The 23,521-nt window shown below is 43.2% G+C and overlaps 1 protein-coding gene across 3 annotated transcripts in view; it reads right to left on the bottom strand.

Moving 5' to 3' along the window:
* Window positions 1-5,706: 5,706 nt before the first annotated feature.
* Window positions 5,707-23,521, bottom strand: part of LOC137351589 (ephrin-A5-like) — a 347,596-nt gene continuing 329,781 nt past the window's right edge. For 2 of the 3 annotated variants that reach the window (XM_068016174.1, XM_068016172.1), the window contains one exon: window positions 5,707-19,361. In XM_068016174.1, the coding sequence (XP_067872275.1) occupies window positions 19,246-19,361 (116 nt within the window). In that variant the 3' untranslated portion in view covers window positions 5,707-19,245. The remainder of the gene's footprint in view (window positions 19,362-23,521) is intronic. The other variant, XM_068016173.1, reaches the window with a different exon arrangement.

Raw genomic sequence — 23,521 nt, forward strand, 5'->3', positions numbered from 1 at the left:
ATAGATTATTAAATTTATCAATTGAGGGATTGTATTAAACTAACACCATTATAGTACTGTCAGCTTCCATATTACACTTTGGTATGTAAAATACAGCAATGCAGACTTAACAGAGTTGCTCAGAGCTTGCGATTCTAATGGAAATGGTTAGCAACGCAACATATTTTATTGTGTTAGAGGTGGCTCAGTTAATGGCATGTTCACCTCTGCAATTAGAAGCTGTGGATTCAAATCCCACTCCAAAAACCTGAGCACAAAAATCTGAGCTGCAGTCCAGTACAGTTTTGAAGGAGTGCTGCACTGCCTTTTGGATGCAATGTTAAACTGAGGTCCAATCTGCCCTCTCAGGTAAAGGATCCCATGGCACTACTTACAAAGAAGAGCAGGGGAGATAACCCTGGTGTCCTGACTAATGCATAAGAACTAGGAGCAGGAGTAGGCAATTCAGCCCCTCGAGCCTGCTCCGCCATTCAATACGATCATGGCTGATCTCACCTCGGCCTCAACGCCACTTTCCTGCCCATTCTCCATAACCCTTCAACCCATTACTAATTAAAAATCTGTCTATCTCCTCCTTAGATTTGCTCAATGTCCCGGCATCCACCACTCTGTGGGGTAGTGAATTCCACAGACTCACGAACCTTTGAGAGAGAAGTAATTTCTCCTCGTCTGTTTTAAATCTGCTACCCCTTATCCTAAAACTATGACCTCTTGTTCTAGATTGCCCCACCAGAGGAAACATCCTGTCTACGTCTACTTTGTCAATCCTCTTAATCATCTTATATACCTCAATGAGATCTCCTCTCATTCTTCTAAACTCTAGAGAGTAAAGGCCTAAACTGCTCAATCTCTCTTCATAAGACAAACCCCTCATCTCTGAAATCAATCTAGTGAACCTCCTCTGAACCAATGCAACTACATCCCTCCTCAAGTAAGGGGACTAAAACTGTACGCAATACTCCAGGTGCGGTCTCACTAATGCAACTTGTACAGTTGCAGCAACACTTCCCTACTTTTATATTCTATTCCTTTAGCAATAAATGCCAAAATTCCATTTGCCCTCCTTATTACCTGCTGTACCTGCATACTAGTTTTCTGCGGTTCATGCACGAGGACACCCAGATCTATCCCTCAATCAACATCGCAAAAACAGTTTATCTGGTCATTATCACATTATGGCTTTGGGACCTTTCTCTGTGTAAATTGGCTTCTGTATTTCCTATATTACAACAGTGACTACACTTTAATAGTAAATCATTGGCTCTGAAGTAAAGCATGGCTACCCGACCTGAACCCGACCAGACCCAACAACGTGTCGGGTTCGGGTCGGGTCTCTTTTCCGGGTCGGGCTGGGCGTGCGTACAGTGCTGCCTTGCTCGGGGAGGGAAGTAATCTTCAAAATTTGAACATTTAGCCAGGACGTCAAGGTGGGAAACGTGCTGCCGGAATGGAGGATCACAACATTTGGACAAGGTAAAGCACAATAACCAGGTCAGGTCAGACGCTCGGGTCCGGGTTGGATGTGGTCAGGTCGGGCCCAGGTCGGGTTTCAATTTCATATCCGAGCAGGCCTTCACTGTAAAGCTCTTTGGGATATCCTGACATAGTGAACACTGCCAGTCTTTTTTTTTCTTTATATTGGTTGGCAAAACATAGCGATGAGTGGCACAATAGGTTTTGACTCTGGCCTTTTGCCTCTGAAGACCGTGGGTTCCATTTCAGCCCAGAATGATGGGGTGGAAGTCTGCGGACTGTGAAGGTAATATCTGCAATGAGATTGGGTACTCCCAACCCAGTTTCTGATTGGGTACTCCCAACCCAGTTTCTGATTGGGTACTCCCAACCCAGTTTCTGATGGGCACCAGATTGAGAATCAGAGAGTCCAGAGTGGCCGGTGGAGGAGATGCTTAATGGTTACCCTGCTATAGGAGAGGATTTGGTTTTGTGGCTAAGGAACCTTTGCTACGAATCAAGCCATGTGATGTTGGGGCCTCAGGTTGCCAACTGTAGTTGGATGTGTTCCTGGAGGTTTCATCAAAGGACCTCCCACCTCCAACCGCTTTGACCAGTCCTTTTGTTCGCTTCTCCAGTATTTTTTTTAATTCATAATAAAAGCACTGTTCAAAGAAAATGAAAATCACATGATTCTTTTTAATGCCCCTCAGTTTTTTTTTGTTCAGGAGTTGCTCACAGTAGTGTTCAAAGAAACTAATCTGTAATTCCTGGAAATCCCAGGTCAATCCTGAAGGGTTGGCAACCCAATTGGGGCCTGAAATGGACAGTGTTCCTTTCTTCACTATTTATTTGCTGGCAAACCTGAATGACAAACCTGAGAAAGGATCAATAAATCCAAAGGGAAAGCATGCGCTGAAACCGAAAAATATTTTCAATGGAAATTACAACCTTTTATCCCAAACAGCGCACAAGCTTACCATGTAAATCTCGCACGAATGCACAGTGCTGTGCATATCAAAGGCTGATTGAACTGACTTACATTTTTAAAAAAGGAGAACATTGCCCACAATTTGGTACTGTCCATGATTTATGTGCCAGCCAGTTTGCCTCAGCATTCAACTTACCTTGTGATCGTATCACCAATGGCAGCTCTGTATCATGGAGCATGCCACAGCTTCCTGTGTTGGGAAAGGTTCCATTAAAGCTATTATATTATTCTCCAATATTTGTAGAATAACTTACGGTTGTAGAAACAATGTGTGGTTTAAACAAGATGTGGGACTCTACTGTTTACGAGAAAGGAAAACCAGGGAGCAAATGGAACCTGCTTAACTGACGGAGTCCTTGTCATCATGAATTATGCGGCCAATGTGCTTCCATTACCTGATTTCAGGAAAACCACCGAATCTCAGTATGTGTCCGCTCTTTAAAGCACAGTAGAAGCCCATATTTTCACAACAAGCCCAATAACCACAGCTTAACACATACCTCTCAATCTATGATGTGTTGAGTGGGTAGAATCCAGGTCTGGTGATTGACGCAGGAATATAAGTCAGCTGCTTTTGGTAGCTTGGGAGCCTGTGCTGTTGTTACTGGTGTTTCTGCTAATCGGTGACATTGGTTAATATCGTAGCCTCTAAATTAAATGAGGCATTTGGGAAATATGGCTGAATGGTGTCATGGACACTCTTTATTCCTCAACCAACATCAGATTATCTGGGCATTATCACATAGCTGTTTGTGGGAGTTTGCTGCTACACTTCAAAAAGTACTTAATTGGCTGTAAAGTGCTTTAGAATGTTCTGAAGTCGTGAAAAGCGCTATATAAATGCAAGTCTTTCTCTCTGAAAGACAATTGTCACTACATTTCTTCAAAGAAAGAACTTGCCCTCAAGCATGTCATCATGTCCAAAGGTAAATGCCAATGACACATTGTAGACAAATGTAGCAGCCATAAGAATGACAATGTACACACAGTAGGAGCGCTCAAACAGTAACCAAGTTAAATGATCAGTTAATCGGTTTTGGTGATATTGGTTGAGGGAGGAATATTAGGCAGCATGCCCAGAGTACTTCCTGCTCTCCTTTGAACAATGCCCTGGGTTTTTTTTTTTAACATCTACCTGAACAGGTAGATAGCACTTCAGTTCAATGTCTTGTCCAAGGGATGCAGCACTCCCCCCCACTCCTACACTGAAAATGACAGTCCAGGTCATGTGTTCAAGAACTGGAGCAAGGTTTGAACTCCCAATCTCCTAACTCCAAATGTAAGAGTGCTTACACTGAGCCAGGCCTGACAGGGCTCGTGGTTACACTGAGTGTTTCAGTGCTGGCAAATGGCAACCCATACCGATTAAAGCTCTCAACTGCAACAAATGCTTCAATCAGCTCTCGGAGTGTCAGCAAGCATACTGAAGCATTCATCATAGTCATAATACACAGATGTGAATCATTATGCAACAGTTAGCATAGCACTGTAGAATTAATGTAAAGGCCACCTAAGTTTACAAAGATTGCTCATTCTGTTTGAATAAACAGACCATGCACAGATGACACTAAGTTTAAATTGACTTGTCTTTACTGTGCAGTAGGACTGAGACAGAATGATTATGTGGTGTGGTTTTCCCCTACCCGTCTACTCCATCCCCTAACTCTGACCAAATGTTTAAAAACGTTGTAAAGCACGTTACATATGTTGCAGACTGGCACATTCCAAGGTCCAGGACTACGTGCTGAGGGACGCACTAAAGCTTGGGGCAGCTGCAGCAAAGGCTCAATGGGGAAAGACCACTGTGTAAGGTCCCCCCACCAAGCTGAACGGAGGGGCTGGATCCATGGAAAACCCCTTGAACTGTATTGGGAAAATTTTCATTTGCTGAAAAATGTATATGGCATGAAAAATGAAATGCAAGGGTTGTGAGGCAACTCACTCATGCATTGAAGGAAACTGGCCTCCTTTGCATGGTTTGTAATTTTTGACCTGGTGCTGTTTAGAACGGTTTTCTCATGTATTTTTTTTTTTACAGATTTTTATGAATAAAGTATATTTTGGAAATAAAAAAAGATATTCTATTTTAAACAGAATCACCCACTGATCATTTGTCATGTTATTTTAATAAATCCATTTCAGTTGCAAGTGTGTTTTGTGTAGAACTGATATGAATTGATTTCCAATTTTATTTTAAATCTACGGTGTTTCACAGTTACTATAAAATAAATTGGGGAAGGGTTGGAGGGGGTGGGGGCATTGCTGAGAATTAGACTGTACCCTGTCACCTCTGGGACCTGGTCGAAATTCATCTGAGGGCTGATGGGACGAGTGTCCGTTAACTTCTGTTAACTCTCACCTCCAAAAGGCTCCCATGACTACATAAATGTGACTCTTCTGTTTCTCCCACCAGCCTGAGATTGTCACCTGGTGCCAAATTATGGACAGCTTTATGAGTCCATTCCTGCGGATTTACATTTGATCGTAATAAAACCAATGTGCAGAGGAGACTTTCATTGTATTAGCCTAAGCTAGGTTCAAATCCATGTGCCAGAGCTGACTGGATATAATACTGGCCCAGGCACCACACTGAACCTCCTGAGCTCGAATATTTTTTGCTTATTGTTCCTGGGTTTTAACTGTTCTTTTGCTTCTCCCAGGAGCTTACATGGCTGGGGGATGAGGGAGAATGCAGAGGAGAGTGGGTAGGAAATGGCTGGTCATAGTGCTGCAGCCATCATATGTGAGGGCAGACTTGATGGGTCAGCTGGTCTTTTCCTGCCTGCAATTTTCTATGTTTAAAACTGCAAATTGATTTTTGGGCTTTTTTTTTGTTAACTTCTGAAAGAATGCACGGAGTCAACCATGCTCTCTTACATGTAATACTGGAGTCAGCATGGCCCAGATGGTAGCATCTTGCTGTTGGGTTAGAAGATTCTGTGTTGAAGCCCATTCCCAGGACCTTGAGCTCATAATCCAAGCTAACACTCCACTGAAGCACTGAGGGAGTACTGCATTGTCAGAGGTGCCGCCCTTGAAATGAAGCTGAGTTAACACATGATGGGATCTTCTAGCAGCTGACAGATTCCTTCAATCTGCTCAGTTAAGGCATTAGGTTCTTTTATTTTGTTACTGTTCTGTGCTGGGTTAAAACTGGTGTCACATCTCAATCAGCTGGCCAAATCACAGAGCCTTGATTAGTTAAGACCAATCTTAAGTGGTATATAATTATTTGTCACATTATTGACACAATAGTTGCAGCTATAAAAGAGTTTATTGATATTTTATTACATCAACAATTATTTACAATGAATACAGTCAAACTTTCTTCCTTGGAGAGAGAATATTGATCATGTTGTAAGAAACCATTGTCTAGAAGTCAACAGTCTGAATGTAAATGTGAGTTGTTTTACATTTAGACATATAGTAAGAAATACAGTACAGCCCACTGAATATAAACTTTGATAAGATTAGATCCCAGCAAAGATCATCTTTTTCATGTACAAAACCATTTTCATATTCACTGAAGTGTAGTTAAATTATGTAGGATCAATTCCAATTGAAGGTCATTTTATTTTAGATTCAAACAAAGGTTACTAGACTGGCCACGGGAAAAGGCATAGACGGTCTGAACAGGAGTTAGACTTCATGTTGGTACAGCATCTAGGAGATCTGGGAGTTTGTAGTGATGAGTTACTCCAGAACAGCTGGGCAAAGAAGCAGAAAAACTAGATCACATCTGAAATGATTGCAAGGTTTTCATGCACGACAGCGCTTGGTAATTTTATATTCAGTTGTACGCCACGTTTATCCCTGTCTCTGTCTGTATTGTCCACATTCCCCAATATCATGGTGGGTAAAGAAAGAGCAGATTCAACTTTACCCCTCCTCCTTTACCAATGGCGATGTCCTTCATTGTTTAGGTAACAGGAAAATGGCTTGTTAGAATGGAGAGGGGTAAAGGCAGTGTTTTTGTCTGACAGAGACGACCCATCTGGTGGCCCCAACTGGCAAAACACATCTTTTGCTGCTGGCTGAGTTAAGAAGAAAACCCATAGAATGTAAGATGCACCTTGGGTGGTACCACTAAAACGGGCAATAGCAAAATAGAGCCAGCTTTACAGCCTGATTTTCTGTTCCATTGAAGTGAACAAAGGCAGAGTGTAAAACAGGCTCCGATTCGCTATTGCTCAGTTTACGTTGGCTTCCAAGATGAATTTCACCCACTGTGAAATCTGGAAGAGGAGGAAAGGTCAACACTTGAGATGTGGGGTTAACCTCAAATGTCAAACTACCTTTCTCGTCCGGGTGCCGATTAGCCTTTCACTTCCTGTACCTATTTCTGAAGAAGGTGGTGTTGGTCTTGAACTCATGATACAACAAGATGAAGAATGCATCTTCACCACTACATTGGTTTGACAGTATTAAAATTATACCTTGTAACTTTATTATCTGAACTTTTAACACCTCAATATGAATTTGCTGCCTCCATTATTATGAAGGCTTTAACCTGTTGCAATAAGTGTGTCTATTGAAATAGCAGGCAGTGGAATTTTCATACAAATGGCATCAAGTGTTCAGGTGCTACCATCACACAATGGAATTTAAAGCCATCTTTGCTTTACCACTTAGTTGACATATGATTTTTTTTAGTGCCTTTCTTTTAGGTTTCCTTCCATGTTAGTCAACTGTCCCCAGCTGAGAGGGCAAATCCAACAAGAATCCAACCTCGACCAAGAGCTTTTAGCCACTAGGATGTTTGAAGAAGTAGCCTGGAGTGCCTCACAGATGTTCAGCCCTCTCAGTGAAGAGCTCTAATTCCATCAGGGGCCCTCACTTGGCCATCTGGATGAGATCTGTGGACGTGAGCCACTCCAGTGTTATTTGTCCACCAGTGTGTGGCATCATTGGGCCACCATATGCATTATGTACAACTTCGATAAACTAGGTTGCATCTCCAACTGTAATGTCAAGGTGGCTACCTTTTAACATGGTAAGCATCGCTTTGATCTTTACTTTTGTATATTTTAGAGAAATAGAGGAAACTTTTAATCCATGAAAACCCAGTGACAGCATTAACCACTTCCACAAACCAAGCAGAGCACCCCCATCCCAACCTCAGAGAAAAAAAGAACTCTCTTTTTCTGTACATTCCCAAGGTCAGCATGATGCATCCCATACTCTGCATTCGTAAGGCCTCACTGAGGATGTAGAAAGAGTGCTGCGAATTGTTGAATCAGAGGGGGTTTGTGCTCTTCTACTGATTCAGGTTCATTGGGAAGTGGATTAAGCTCAGTCCCAGAGCGGCTTCACACTTGAAAACACACGTATGAAATGTTAAGAACTGCCCAAACTCATTTCAGATAAGACCAGTGACAGCGCTGAGAGAAAGAAAGCTTTTGCTCGATCTGTATGGGCTGGATTTGAACTAGTGTCCCAGAAGTAATAGAATATTGTTCAAAGATCCCCAAAAATATGAAACGTGGAGACCTTTTGTCTTTCTTTCAGGTCAAGTGTACAAATAGCCCTTCTGATGGTGGTCTATGCATTGTACATTGAGGGGGAAAAGTACAGTTGTTGAACTTAATAAACACTGTATAGCTGCCTAGGGACAAACCCGCAGATTTATAAGCTGCTTGAATGGTGCAAATTAGATCATTCAGGCAATGTCGGTCAGGACACGATGCAACATAACCCAACAAATGATCAGGCCGAGGTTAAACATGGAGAAGCTTTACAACATCTGATTCCCCTTTGTAGCTAATGGTTGTCTGGCACACAAAGTGCTTTATAGCCCAGGGACTACGTAATAGGGCCATGAGCCAACCTAAATGCCAGGGAAGTTCACAAAGTTACAGCAACACCCCCAGAGAGATTCAATCAGCATTGGCACTGCTCCAGTTGGTGCCCATGACATGACACCTAACTGACAATTCAACCTCCCTTAGTTACCCCTGGCCTCTGTGTGAGGCTCCCTCTCCATTGGCCAGTATGTCTGTATTATACACTGAAACATGCAATCTGTATAGGAAAGCAAGAACATGCATCAATAAAGCACCCAAAGTGCTTTATATCAATGGATCACTTTTTGAAATGTATTCATTGTTGTTGCATAGGCAGCAATCTAGGAACAACCATGGCAACTGTGTGTTGTAAACTAAGGAGCAATGCCAGCAAAACAACACTTTAAGTGAAGAAATTGATCATCGTACAAGGACTTGTGACAGGTTAGTTAATGCATTGCACTTTATCTAATCTCCGTTAAGTCAATTTCCAGGACATGGTTGCCAGTTTAAATGTGACAGGGTTGTAGGCTATATAAAGATCTAGTGAGGTACTATCACGTCACCACTTGACGACACTGCTCAGTCCCACAAGGATGTTTCTTGGAGTGGTTGTCAAATCCTATCTTTTTACTGCACCTCTCCCTCTGCATTATTTTTACAATCACACTTTTTATTGTACCTTTTCTTCGCCAACCCCCACACTTTGGTCCTTGATAGGTTAAAATCCTGTTGTGTGACATCATTAGCAAAGACAACATAAAATTCCTTTATTTTAAAGAAAGCGCTAAACATTTTAAAGTAAGTGAGGTTCGCCCCTTTTGAATAGCGGGTAGGGGAATTTTCTAATTACATGAGCATAATTGCCCTTAATACCCCACCATGGTCTATCATCCTCCTGCACCATCACTACTTCACACTTCTAGATCTTGTTGGTGTCCTGCACTATAGGTCTAGGTCTTTGCCACTTGCTGCTCAGTGCCACATCGTGGGAAGTTGGTACAGCATTTTCAAAACAACCATCTATGTTAATAGATATAACAGCCTTAATGTGAAGAACATCCCAGAGAGGTTTAGCGAAAACGTACACCCAGCCAAGAAGGAAAAGAAGGGGATGAGCAAAAGCTTTGTGGATCAGAGAAGGGTTTTTATGTAGGGTTTCTGAAGGCGAGGGAAGGTGAAGCACAGAGATTAGGTAGGGGGATCCCAGAGGATAGAATCCATGCAGGTGAAGAATCTGTCACTATATTAATGCATTATTGTTTACTCTAGAAACATAGAAAATTTACAGCACAGGATGTCATTTGGCGCATCGTATCAGTGCCAGCGAAAAAAAAGAGCTCTCCAGCCTAATCCCACTTTCCAGCTCTTGGCCTGTAGGTTATGACACTTCAAGTGCATATCCATATGTTTTTTAAATGCGATGAGGGTTTCTGCCTTGACCACTCTTTCAGGCAGTGAGTTTAAGACCCTCACCCTCCAGGTGAAAAAAGTTCTCCTCAACACCCCTCTAAAATAATGGAGGGGAAGGGGATGGATGCAGATGTGCATTAGATCAGAGTTAAAGGAATGGCATGTACAGGGGAGAGGGGATATAAAGCTGGAGGAGCCTGCAATACGAGGTTAGAATGAAAATCATTTCAATTTGATGTAGTACAAGAAAGGGAAACCAGTACATTGATTTGTAAACAGCTCTAGATATCCTAATAATGGCAGGCGTTAGATGTAGTCCAGCATAATCTTTCAGAATGGAAAGTGCACTTAGTAACATTTCAGGTTTAGAAATGACGGCATTGTACGATCAAAAATCATATTGTTCAGCCAGCCAAGTGCGATAAACAGACAGCAACACCTGGCTTTATTATATATTATTGCAATTATATCAAAATAAAACAGAGTACACTAGCCAGGGGCTTTTATTATTTTCCTCCATGTTGCGATCAATGTGCTATTACACTGTCTGTACTGTTCTGTTAACTGTAGCATGTATTTTAAAATGGTCGTGACAGTATGTTATCTGCATTACTTTCAATTAAAATAATAAACATTTTAAAAATCAATAGGCCAGCAAACTGCTCTAGATTTGCTAGTTTTTGCACATCCCTTGTCTTTAGCACAGGTGAGCTGTGATCTTGTGACAAAATTGTGATCGCTTGTCCGTGAAACTTTTCTACGTTCCATTATATCTTCATGGAGGAGCTTGTGGTGCACAGGACCAAATGGCTGTCATTGGTATACACAGTACGTTGCAAAATTGAAGCATCTCTATAAAGCTCACAGAGGTTTGTCAATTTGGCTTTGCTTACCTTTTACTGCCCACAAGGAAAACTTCACATCTCTGGCAATGACATGACTGTTCATCATCACAACACCAAACAAAATAAAATCAAGGAACTGGCAGTTACTAGGCAACTGTTATCAATGCTATTACTTACAGGAAAGTCTTGACTTCCCTTTCCAGCATAGTACTGCAAAGACAAAGACTCCGGTACATGCAATAAATGACTGCACTCCTCCTCATCATCATCCAGGGCAATTTTTAATGATGTAGACCAATTACTGAGATATCTGAAGTCATTCACTGCAGCTGCAATGCATTCTCTTATTACACAGAATTTGCAGCAGAGAAGCAGGTCATTTGGCCCTACCAATCGCTGGTCCTGTCCCCAAAAGAAGTAGTAAAAATCAAAGCTGGAGGAACTGTGGTGGAAATGGAACAAGCTGACAAGAGAAATGGAAAGATTTTGGGCAAGATTCATGTCTGAATTCTGCAATGCCCATTGGAGAAGCAGTCTCCAAATTGATGATATGGCCCTTCGATTACCTCACAGTATAGAACTATTTGCCCAATGCCCTATAGTCTTATCATACGCAAAGAAATCACAAGACTATTCTCTCAATTACTATTTTAAATTATACTACTCTGTCCTTCTGACGACTCACAAAACTGCCAGTAACTTCAAAACAGCTCACTGTTTGCAAAGCCTCATTTTGACATGGGCTGTTGAGTAAGTGATGAATCAAACAGCTAAAATCCAAAAAAAGTATTCAAATTTCTTCTTGTGATTGACTGATCCAATTACTTTCTCGCTTATCTGCCATTTGCTCTATTGTGCTTAAACTGCCAATCATATTGTAAGTTGGACAAATTGCATCATTCAATGATCATAATCCTTCATAGAGGTGTCATTCAAAATCAGTGTTATTATTGAGGAGATCTTGGCTGAATCACAGGGATTGGTTGTAAAAAGCATGGAAGTAAAAGTGGGGTTGGATCTTGGCAACAATGATCTTGGGGCGATCACAGAGCTCAGCTGTTTGACGCTTCCTCCTCTTGCTGAATGATCCACAGGCCAGCGGGCTAGCTTAAGCCAGCTTTGTGAAGAGGCCATGAGCCTGACTGGTGTCTTACTGGAGGGCGAGAGATGCTGCAGTGCAGTGGTCAGAGAGCAGAGGGAAGTGGGTCTGCATCTCTAACTCCCCACATTTTGAATTTCTCAATTCGATCATGTCGCACAACAGCTGTCAAGTACGACCAGGCAATTCCGCACAGGCAGCATCATAGATGCATTTAAGGGGAAGCTAGATAAGTATACGAGGGAGAAAGGAACGGAGGGATATGTTGATCGGGAGAGACGAAATAAGGTGGGAGGAGGCGCGTGTGGAGCACAGACCGGTTGGATTGAAAGGCCTGTGTCTGTGCTGTAAAATTCAATGTAATTCTTAATAGGTCCCTTTGACTTGCTGGGTCAGCCCTGCCTGCTCATAGCATTTCCTTACCCTCTTTTTTTCTGGACTGCAACATAAGTGGAGAGAACGTCACTGAATCCCAACTTAGTCAACTTTCCTCAGCCAGAGAGGTTGTAATTGAAATACCGCAGGGAACATGGAGAAGCAAGTTTGATAAAGGCCATTGGTGAAGAGGAAACAAGTTTCCAAATGGGGCCTCAGGGCATGAGTGCCACCTGCCTAAACTCAGCATGTACTGTTGCATTCTCATGTATGTGACTCTCAGAGAAAGGAATAGGATATGTTGATGGGGTTAGATGAAGAAGGGTGGGAGGAGGCTTTTGGGAAGCAGAAACACTGGCATGGACCTGTTGGGCCAAATAGCCTGTGACAGACCACCCACTGCACGAGTAATTGCGGCTGTGCCGGGAAAAGGCCTGGAATTACCCAGTTAAAGGACCCAGTTGGTGGTGGGGCGGGAAGGCCCTCGCCACCGCTGCCAGCAGCCCACCCGATTCTATGCTCTCCCAGCCTTCAAACCTGTCACGGGGGACAACATAAAATTCCACCCTGGGGAGCATAGTTTCAGAATAAGGGATTGCCCATTTAAGACAGAGGTGAAAAATCTCTTCTGAGGGTCGTGAATCCTTGAGATTCTCTACCCCAGAAAGCTGTGGAGGCTCATTGTCTATCTCAGCCTTGAATATATTCAAATTCTTGCCCTTTAGGGGAGTCAAGGGTTGAGCAGAACAGGCAGGAAAGAGGAGTTGAGGCCAAGATCAGATCTGCTATGATCTTATTGAATGGCAAAGCAGGCTCAAGGGGCCGTATGGCCTACCCCTGCTCTTATTTTGTGTGTATGTATGTATGTTTCTGTGCTGTAAATACTTGTTAATAGTTTGTAATACTCCCACCCTTAAAAGGAAGGCAATTTGCACTCAGACAATACTCAATGGCAAAGGCCAAGTGAAGCTTTAGTAAAACTGTTTACAGAATGATATCTACAGTACAATGTCATCCTAGTTATGATCTTCCAGTTGATGATATTTATACAAAATACACAGCCTAGGTGCAGCTGCAGATTGGCAATGGGATATTTCTGGCAGACTTCCCAATGTTTTAATAACATTAATCCTTCAATTTAAATTTACTGATTTACAATCCTGCAGTGGGACAGCACAGCTGTACTCCGGAAGCCTCCTGTGCAAAATGGTAGTGTCCATGTGCGCTTTCCCCTCTTACATCGACTGCAAATCAAAGGATTAACATCAGATTTACAGGACACAAGTGATGTGTAAAATGAAATTAACATTTTTTTGAAAGCTTCTTGGCTCATATTTCATGACTTTCTATTCCTTTGTACAGGACTAGGTCCAAGTGATATAGAAAGTGCAGGCATAGAGTCAGACTAAGTAATGAAAACCCTGCAAAACAGACATGCAGCTCTGGCTACGTTTGTCATCGTTCTAACTCAGCTAAAGGGGATATACACATTTAAAAAGAATTTGTTTCAAATTTTACGGCCTCTTCCTTTTAGCCAATTTAACATTTTATATCAGAAAGCATTCCGAGAGGTCAGAACCCATAATAAACAGCAGCGAGGTCTTGTTCAGGTGATGTGTTACCGAACACTACTGATTAGATCTCTCCTCTTCCCCCATCCAAGCACATAACAACCAAATTGGATGAAGTGCGGGTATATGATAGGGCCATGGTTAAATAATTCCAACAAACTTGGGTAGAGAACCACATTGTATTTTTACACTGACTCAAGATTAACTCCTCCCAAGCAACAACTATATCGCAATTATACACAGAATATATAAATGCACAACTTAATGTAAGAGGCTTGCAAACTACTTGTAATTTTGTCAAGCTCGCCCTTCGAGGATTGAGTATCCTCTGCCACTTAAAAACAGTTTCAGAAACAATGATTTTCTATATAATATTTCACTGCTGACTATTCCCCAGCAGAACGATAGACATGGGATAGGGTGTATCGCATTTCTTAATTTGCCACAGAGAATTGGAAACTAGTTTGTTTTGTTCTATTTGAAGGCAGGAATGTTACTTCAGTTTGTGGGATCAACTGGAGCTTGGTCCATTGAGCCAGTCCTGTACCTACAATGCAGGAATCTGTAACAAAGACAGGCAATTGCTGGAGTCTTCAATCTCAGATAACGCAGGGGATTGCGAGAACGTTTTCTTCTACTGCTGATACAGAACAACATATACTGTACTCATTTGGATGACCTTGAAATGCTCATTGCATTCTCATTTTCTGCAGCTCTGTGTGCCAACTTGCACAGATCAAAAGCTGCATTTTCTGGATTTTGACTGATACCTCAGGTAGATATTGGGTGGTCTGGAAGCTGGGTCAAAAATGGTACAAGAGTTGGACAAGCAACAACACACAAAACACAATTAAGAGATCTGAAGTTATAGAAACATAGAAAAAAACGAGCAGGAGCAGGCCATTCGGCCCTTCAAGCCTGCTCCACCATTCAATACGATCATGGCTGATCATCCAAACTCAGTAACCTGTTCCCGCTTTCTCTCCATATCCCTTGATCCCTTTAGCCTCTAACTCTTTCTTGAATATATTTAATGATTTGGCCTCAACTGCTTTCCGTGTTAGAGAACTCCACAGGTTTACCACTCTCTGGGTGAAGAAATCTCTCTTCATCTCAGTCCTAAATGGCTTGCCACTTATCTTTAGACTGTGACCCCTGGTCCTGGACTCCCCCGCCATCGGGAACATCTTTCCTGCATCTGGTCTGTCCAGTCCTCATTCTTCTAAACTCTAGCAAATACAAGGCTAATTGACCCAATCTCACTTCATACGTCAGTTCTGCCATCCCAGGAATCAGTCTGGTGAACCTTCACTGCAGTCCCTCCATAGTAAGATCATCCTTCCTCAGATAAGGAGACCAAAACTACACGCAATACTCCAGATGTGGTCTCACCAAGGCCTTGTATAATTGCAGCAAGACATCCTTGCTCCTGTACTCGAATCTTCTCGCTATGAAGGCCAACATGCCATTTGCCTTCTTAACTGCCTGCTGCACCTGCATGCTTACTTTCAGCGACTGGTGCACAAGGACACCCAGGACTCGCTGCAACTCCCCCTTTCCCAATCTATCGCCGTTCAGATAATAATCTGCTTTCCTGTTTTTGCCACCAAAGTGGATAACTTCACATTTATCCACATTATACTGCATCTGCCATCTCACTCAACCTGTCCAAATCACACTGGAGCTTCTCTGCATCCTCCTCACAGCTCCCACTCCCACCCAGCTTTCTGTCATCTGCAAACTTGGATATATTACACTTAATTCCCTTATCTATATCATTAATATATATTGTGCATAGCTGGGGTCCTAGCACTGATCCCTGCAGTACCCCACTAGTCACTGCCTGTCACTCAGAAAAAGACCCTGTCTGTCAGCCAGTTCTCTATCCATGTCGGTACCTCATCCCCAATCCCATCTGCTTTAGTTTTGCACACTAATCTCTTATGTGGGACCTTATCGAAAGCCTTCTGAAATTCCAAATACACCACATCCACTGGTTCTCCCTTATCTATTCCACTAGTTACATCCTCTATTGGCCTCTTCCAATTACAGATCATGGTGACAGTTGCACTCGTAGCACAGTATTTACATATTTCAATTCTTGGGGGCATGGGGAGGTTGGTGGTTAGAGGCACCACAAATTCAATGACAAGGTCACAAAGTTCTAGGCCCTTAAATATGTTCTCAAATGGCTGTTGGCTGAATTAGGGTCTTTACATGATAGCTGGGGCTCTTGGGAGAGTGACTGTAATGTCTTGGCGTTACCACGCAGCAGCATGTTTACTAACATTCCATTCCCCTCCCCTCCCCCATCATTAAAACCAGTGGCAGCCAGGAGGTCCAGTGAAAGTTGAATATTAACTTGGCTAAAAAAAAAATTCTGACGGATTCAACTTCAGCTGCAGGAGCCAGTGGCTGCAGAGCCCCCAGAGGCAAAAGAGACGCAGTTTACCTGAACTGGATCACCTCCCCCCCCCCCCGTTCCGCCCAGTGATGCTTTGAGCAGAAAAATCAATGAGCAGTGGGTCCCTGTGAGGAAGCTGCTGTTGAGCAGAGAAAACCTGCCCATCTCAGTCGATGGAAGTTCTCAAGAGAGGAATGTTGAACAATAAGCAACCTTAATAAAAAGGTGGAAAACATGAGAGGTTTGCAATGAGCTTTTAACTCCTATTGATTGACCAGGTGAAATGATAACTCACTTTAAAGACAGGTTTTCCAGTTTCCACTTGTAACACTGAAATACAATTTTCATTTAATAAATATGTCCGATATTGTTCATGTTCTGTGATTGCCATTACCTATACTCTTTCATTCACTTTTCTGGTCCTATGTTAATGGTATTTTATTTTATTATTTTGTACCAAACGCAGGCTCTTCTTTACAGTAATTATTTCATTCTGATGATTTTCTCGCAGAGATCTCACATTACAGGGCTTGCATTTGCTGACAGTTCCACCCTTTGCCATATCAGTTGTGACTCAGTTGGTAGCACTCTTGCCTCTGAGTAAGGAAGTTGTGGGGTTGAAAACTAACTCCAGCACTGGAGGCAGATTTAGGCAGATATTTCAGTGCAGTAGTGAGGGACTGCTGCACTGTCAAAGATGGTGTCTTTCAGATGAGATGTTAAACTGAGGCCCTGTCTGCTCTCTCAGATGGATGTAAAAGATCCCATGGCACTATTCTGAAGAAGAGCAGGGGAGTTATCCTCGGTGTCTTGGCTAATATTTATCCCTCAACCAACATTACAGAAACAGATTATCTGGTCATTACCACATTGCTGTTTGCGGGATCTTGCTGTGTGCAAATTGGCGGCCGCGTTTCCTACATTGCAACAGTGACTACACTTCGAAAGCACTTAATTGGCTTTGAAGTACTCTGGGATGTCCTGTGATTTTGAAAGACGCTATATAAATGGAAGTCTTTCTTTTTTTCCTTTTTTTCTATATAAAGACATGACTTTCAACATTTGTGAAACTGACTCGAAATTGACAACTAAACTATCCAATCTACATCTTCAATTAACAGGAACGGAGAAAAAGCTAACAAGACAAGGATAAAACATTCACTTCAGCTGGTTGTCAAATGCCTGTAACTCAAATACCTCACTAACCCAAGCTAAATTTTAAAAGCATATAGTCTGACAGGATGCCCTCCAATTCCCTCCGCCCCAACAGCCTCGTCCTCTCACTAACATCAGGGATTATTTGGTTTTATGTACAGCTCTTAATATGGTAGTCAATTTCATCCGCATTGCATTAAAAGATGGCCCCCCTGGGAAGTGAGGTCGAGAGCTTGGCCTGTGAAACAATAATCCCTGTAATCCTGTTGTGTGTGGCAGAGTGAGCAAGAGGACCGCCAACACTGACCTATGTATATATTTTATATATATATTACATATATATAAGCAGGTGTATATATTTAATATATACACACACACACACACATACACACACACAAAGTATTCTCAATCCAAGTTAGTAAAAATATTCCGTTGCGTGACAGAAACAGAATTGCCACAACAAGTCATTCAGTAGTCTTCTAAGCTGTAAATACACCAAGGTGATGAGAAAATAGATGCGCTAGCTGAAAGGGAAATGGATGCTGCAGTTTTCCATCCTCCGCTGACTTCAGCTTGTTTAATGCCACAATGCCCAGCCACAAGGAAGTCTCTAACCTATCATGTACCTCCCAACAAGTCCGGCTGTCTTAATCATTTGCAATGGGAAGCAAATAGTCCTGTACTGACAACTGACTAAAACTTCAGCGTTTCCAAGAATTTTGTCACCTTTGCATCTAAGGCAAAACCCTCATTTATTGTTGTATAACAAGTTGTACAGATTTTAAAATGTATATATAAATATCTTACAGAGAGTCTATCTGTTTTTTCTTAACTTCAGAGGTGACTTTTATTTTTTTTAAAACTTGTGCTAGTCTAGATGCCTTTGAGGTGTCCATCGCAACTTAAACTCTGCAGATTTAAACCCTTCCTCCAATTCTGAGGCATTGTATTAATATTCTATTATTATTAGCTTAGAAATTATTCTCCATGAGATTAGCAGGAAGGGTTGCCAACCCTCCAGGATTGTCCTGGAGTCTCCAGGAATTAGCAATTGACAAGGTGGCAAGCAACAATGGGAGGGAAATCATTGAGGCATTGGAAAAAAAATTGTGGTTTTAACAGTTATGAAAATATTGGAGATGGGATAAAAAGGCTGTTTGACTGCGCAGGGTGATCGGAGATGGGAGGTCAAGTGATGAAACCTCCAGGAATATGTCCAATCAAAGTTGGCAACCCCATTAGCAGGCGATCGTTTAATGCATTTGCAAGACATTTCTCCTGTCCACCATTTAAACGCTGCCATGAACGCCACTTGCTTGAAATGGATAGGTGGCAGAGGAATGTTATGCTCAGTGTTCATCCACTGATCTCGCCCATTGTAACGTCTGGGTTATTATGTCTTAGGCAACCTCAGCGATGTGCACTTGGGGCTCCAGGGAGAGGGGTGGTATCCACTTTGACACGGGCAGTAGGAAACTGCCAGATCACCGCGTGAGAATATTCATCATCCCGTAGCAATCGCACTTTCACCTGCAGTGAAACTGCTACAGTTTTCTCCCCCACCCCACCCTTTCTGACTGAAACTAGGAAGTGACAGCATGAACTGCACTAACGCTCACCCCTTCCGAAACTGCCACTCAGGCTGAACCTTCACGTCAATTCAAAGCATTTATAGAAAAAAAAAATTAAAACAAGAACAAGCAAAAGATTGTGCAGATTTGTGGCTGCCTGCGTGGAGCATGGCGAAAGGAAGTTGCATTTAAAGGGGCCGTAAATGATTGAAAACTCCCAGAAGTCATCTAACTTCATCCTGCTCGAGTCTTGGCCTATGGGTGGAACGAAGGATTGCACCAACATAGATTCCATTTGAGAAAGGTTGTGTCTGGAGACCTCCATGGAGATACCTGTTGCTATATCTGGGTACTTTATATCAAACCCAAGCGGACCCAAGTCAGTGCTTCACAAGAAAATGAGAGTTCCCAGTCTCACAAAGCATTAATGGAGCATATCTGTCCCTCGAATAATTTGTGTTGACGGCAAGGTTTTTCAGAAAATGGAGTCTCTTCCGCGTGACCCATGTCAATCCCTTGCCGCCTCCATTTTGGTTTCAGTCACTTACATAAAAATTATTTCTTTTGTTCCCTTCTTCTTCGAGTGCTATGATGTGAGGAACAACAGGACGAGAGCTGTCGCTACAATGAACCAAGAAATCCTAAAGGTCGTGATCCCATTGTTATTGTGATACGGTTCGGGCGACTCATATATAGAATCATCTGGAAAACAAAGAATCAAAAAGTAATCATTTTGAGTGATGAAGCTGCACCCTTTTCTGTTTCCACATGAAGGCACCTTGCGAACTGTAATAACATAATGGAGCAAATTAAAGAGGAAGCTTTATACAGCGATTTAATCACATCTCAACGTTCTTCGCATGCAATGAACTACTTTGAAATGCAGTGGTTGCTGTTCCTGTAGGCCGTGCTGTAAAGGCGTCATTTCTTTCAACTGTTTTATGTTTTAAAGATACAGAGCCACTGGACTTGGAGATTCATGACCTTTGGTTGCAGGGTCTCCCCAAAATGGAATGAGGTTTGGTCGCTTTGGAGTGTTATTTGCTCGGTACTCAAGTGATGACATTGCATTCAGACAGGAAGGTCATGCGAACATAAGAAATAGAAGGTGAAGTAGGCCATTTGGCCCTTCGAGCCTGCTCCACCATTCAGCAAGATCAAGGCTGATCTCCTACCTCAACTCCACCTTCATACACTATCCCCATATTCCTTAATAGCCAAAAATCTTATCAATCTCTGTCTTGAATATTCTCAACGACTGAGCATCCACAGACCTCTGGGGTTAAGAATTCCAAAAACTCACAACTCTTGGAGTGAAGAAATTTCTCCTCATCTCACCTCTAAATGTGTGACCTATTATTCTGAGACTGCGACCCTGTGTTCTAGATTCCCCAGGCAGGGGAAACATTTTCTCAGCAGCTACCCTGTCAAGTCCTTTCAGAATTTTATATGTTTCAATTGGATCATCTCTCATTCTTCTAAAATCCAGGGAATATAAGCCTAGTCTACTCAATCTCTCCTGCTAGGATAATGCCCTCATCCCAGGAACCTGTGAACAGTCATAAACTGTACTGGAAAATTGCAGCCAGTGGTGAAACTGGGGAAGTCCAATGGCAATCTTTGAGAAAAGACTTACTTTATATGTGAGTCTTAAACTAAACACTTTTATAGAGAGTGTTTTATACTCATCAAGGTGATGGAGGTTAGTTGCTGCCAGATTTGGGCTCCCAATTTCAGCATCAAGCATTGTGCTGATGAAAGGTCACTATCCTGAAACGCTAACTCTGCTTCTCTCTCCACAGATGCTGCCAGACCTGCTGAGTATTTCCAGCATTTTTGGGGGGATTTATTTCAGCATCAAGCATAGCCAGGCTAGGTAAAGACACAAAGCAAATCTCCCTCTACTTGGCCCTAACAACGTGCCCCAACCACAGAAGAGTGCAATCAGTCTGACCGCATGTCACGCCAGCCATCCTGTGGAGATTCAAAGACAGGTGGGGCTCGAGGTCTATCACAGGTCAAGGTGAAGCAGGCAGCAAATGGTTGGAGGCCATATTAACTTCACTGCTGGTCCCTTGATTTTATTACTTATTATGAGAGAAACAAAATGCAGTCTCTGGACAAATCCAGCCCAGAGGTCCCTGGTTCCATCCCCAGTCTGTGCTGCTTTAGCTGCTCCCAGCCAGGCCACTAATAGCAAGATGCTAAACTTGGCCCTAGTTTTTGGTCAGCCATGTCTAGTACACACATAGACAGACCCGTCACCATGTCTGGGAGACTCTGGGCTGAGTGGTTGAGCCCAGACACAGGTTAGGAGTCTCTGTTTGCCCAAGGTGGGGCGAGTGGAGATTGTACTCTCCCCAGGGAGGTGTAACCTGCCTACTTAAGCCCGGGTAACAACATGCAGATTTGCAGAGTCAATGCTTGGGGACGCCTGAATGTGCGTTAACCGACTAAAACAGGGCATGTTTGCCAGCACAGACGCTATTGGTCCAGCTTCTGGCTACGTGTTGATCCTACCCATTGGGGTGTCAGCTTGTTAAGTTTGTCAGGAATTGAACCAGAAGAGGAGGGGGAAACCAGCTAAGGTTGCAGCTCGTAAACACTATCCAGTGACTCCTAGTACAATGTAGGACACTGAATGAGGACAGGATGGGTCTCAAGCATGATGCCTCCTACAGCTGAGAAGCCATCATTTACTGCCTAGGCTCACAGATAAAGAATGGCCGCTCAGACGTGCTGCCTGGGGTGAGGTGCCTTACCTTAGGAAAGATGCGAAGGCCACGGAGAGGGTGCAGAATAGATTCCCTAAGCTGAACTCCGGCATTTAGGTATGAGAAGAGTGTAGAGAAACTGGGGCTTTTTCAATAGAACAAAGAAGATTACAAGGCAATCTGGTAGAGGGGTGAAAAATATGAGAGATTTTGATAAAAGTAAATCAGGAGAAACTATTTCCATTTGGCCGGTGAGTTGGAGGGCTTCAATTTAAGGCCACCGCCACCTCCCCCCCACCCCACCCCGGCCACAAAAATGGACAGAGAGGTTAGGAGAAAGTTTTTGTTTACAAAAATGTTGTTCGGACATGACATATTTAACCAGAAGCAGCGGAGGGAGCAGAATTCATGATAGCTTTTATAAAGAAATATTTGGAAAATAAAATTTAAGAGGCCAGAAGAATGGAATTAAGGGGGGAGAACTCATTCAGAGAGCCAGCATAGGGCAATGGCCAGGCAGGGAAATGGGACTATAGGGACAGCACTTTGAGAGAGCTAGTACTGTCATGATCGGCTGAATGGCTTCTTTCTTGCTGCAAAAATTCTACCACTGTTAACCTCAACTTCTTTAAATGATAAGCTGCCTTGCACTGAGTGATGTAGCAACTAAAAGGAAAGACTGCACATTTGATATTTGGCATTTTTAAAAAAAAACCTCTGTCCCCAGTGACTGTGATGTGAAATGGAAACAGTGGGGTTTGAAGTGCTGGGGCTGACAAAGGCTAATAGACTCACTCTGTTTTCTTTATTCTACCGAGTCTCTGAAGTCTCCCCGATAAAAGTGCGTGTGAGGAAGGGGCATTCCGAGGAGCTTACTCCCAGCGGAGCTCCGACAGCGAATTTCAGCATGCTTGTGGAATTATGATGCCACCCATCACAGCAGCAGGAATCAGTACTGGGAATAAATAAGTCAGCGTTTGCTATGCATTAAGGGAACTTTGAAGAAAGGTCAAAAATTCCTGACATACTGCCCAGCAACCTCTCATTAACCAACATCACATGGAGGAAGCCCTTGGCTCAGTGGTCGCATTCGCACCTCTGAGTCAGTGGGTGCAGGGTTTAAACCTCGCTCCAGACACTGAGTAGAGCTTCCTGGCTTGATATCCAGTGGGATACTCACATCTGACGGCCCCTTCCCCATGATGTGGGCAGTGCAAGTCTTGCATATGCAAATAAGGGTCTTAAAGCCTGTTGGAGGTGGCCCCTTCTCCGTAAGGTTGGTTGACCCTGCATTCAGACAAACCCAGGTCTACATGCGACCACTGCAGCTGCCACAAAACAGGTGTGCTCCTCCCAGCTCCACATTAAATCACAAGTCGCTGACGGCCACAGATTGCTTCCCCCGCCATCATTTGCAACCTCGAGCCTCCTCCCCTCCCCAATTCCAGCCAATGCCACCTGCTGTGCTGATTGTCACCACCACCCACCCTCTTCCAATAGCACCCCTTCTAAATTGCACCCAACTCTCTCAGCCCCTTACCCGAGGGTCGCTACTGGCAACACAGCAACCTGATCTTCGGGGCTTCTTCTCCAGCGAACTGCCTGGCAATTTACAGTAAGTGTTCACAACTCGCCAGTTCGATGATAACGAGGCCCAATATTTGGTGCACCCTGGGCCAATTCATTCAGGTGTGAACAAATTTCCGCCCCCCCCCCCCTTCCCCCCACCCCCACAGTTATTCTGGCTACAGTGGTATCGCAGAGTGGCAGTGCACGGACCATTCCCTGGCGCTCCACATCAGGCAACTTCCCAATCACGGCTAAGCTGGACGTCTTCCGAATGGATGCCTCCACATGGAGGAAAAGAATATTGGAAGGGGCCGGTACCCTTACTGTGCGACACTGTTCTTGCATTAGCTGTGCCAACAAATTCCGCTTTGCAGTATTGCAATGAGTTGTCTGCTGGGATAGTCCATTCAATTGTAACAGTGGCATTAAGTGTAACCTGTTCCTGTCACAAATATGCACTCCTGTCTCTGGCTCTGCTACTATAGCGAGTGGCTGATAGCTGAAGAGGAGGAGTAGTTTTCTGTTGATGATTTCGAGGTTACGGGGCTGGGGAGTGGAATCAATCATCTGCAACTGAGT

The sequence above is a fragment of the Heterodontus francisci genome, chromosome 36 (assembly GCF_036365525.1).
Source record: "Heterodontus francisci isolate sHetFra1 chromosome 36, sHetFra1.hap1, whole genome shotgun sequence".
NCBI classification, from domain to species: Eukaryota; Metazoa; Chordata; class Chondrichthyes; order Heterodontiformes; family Heterodontidae; genus Heterodontus; species Heterodontus francisci.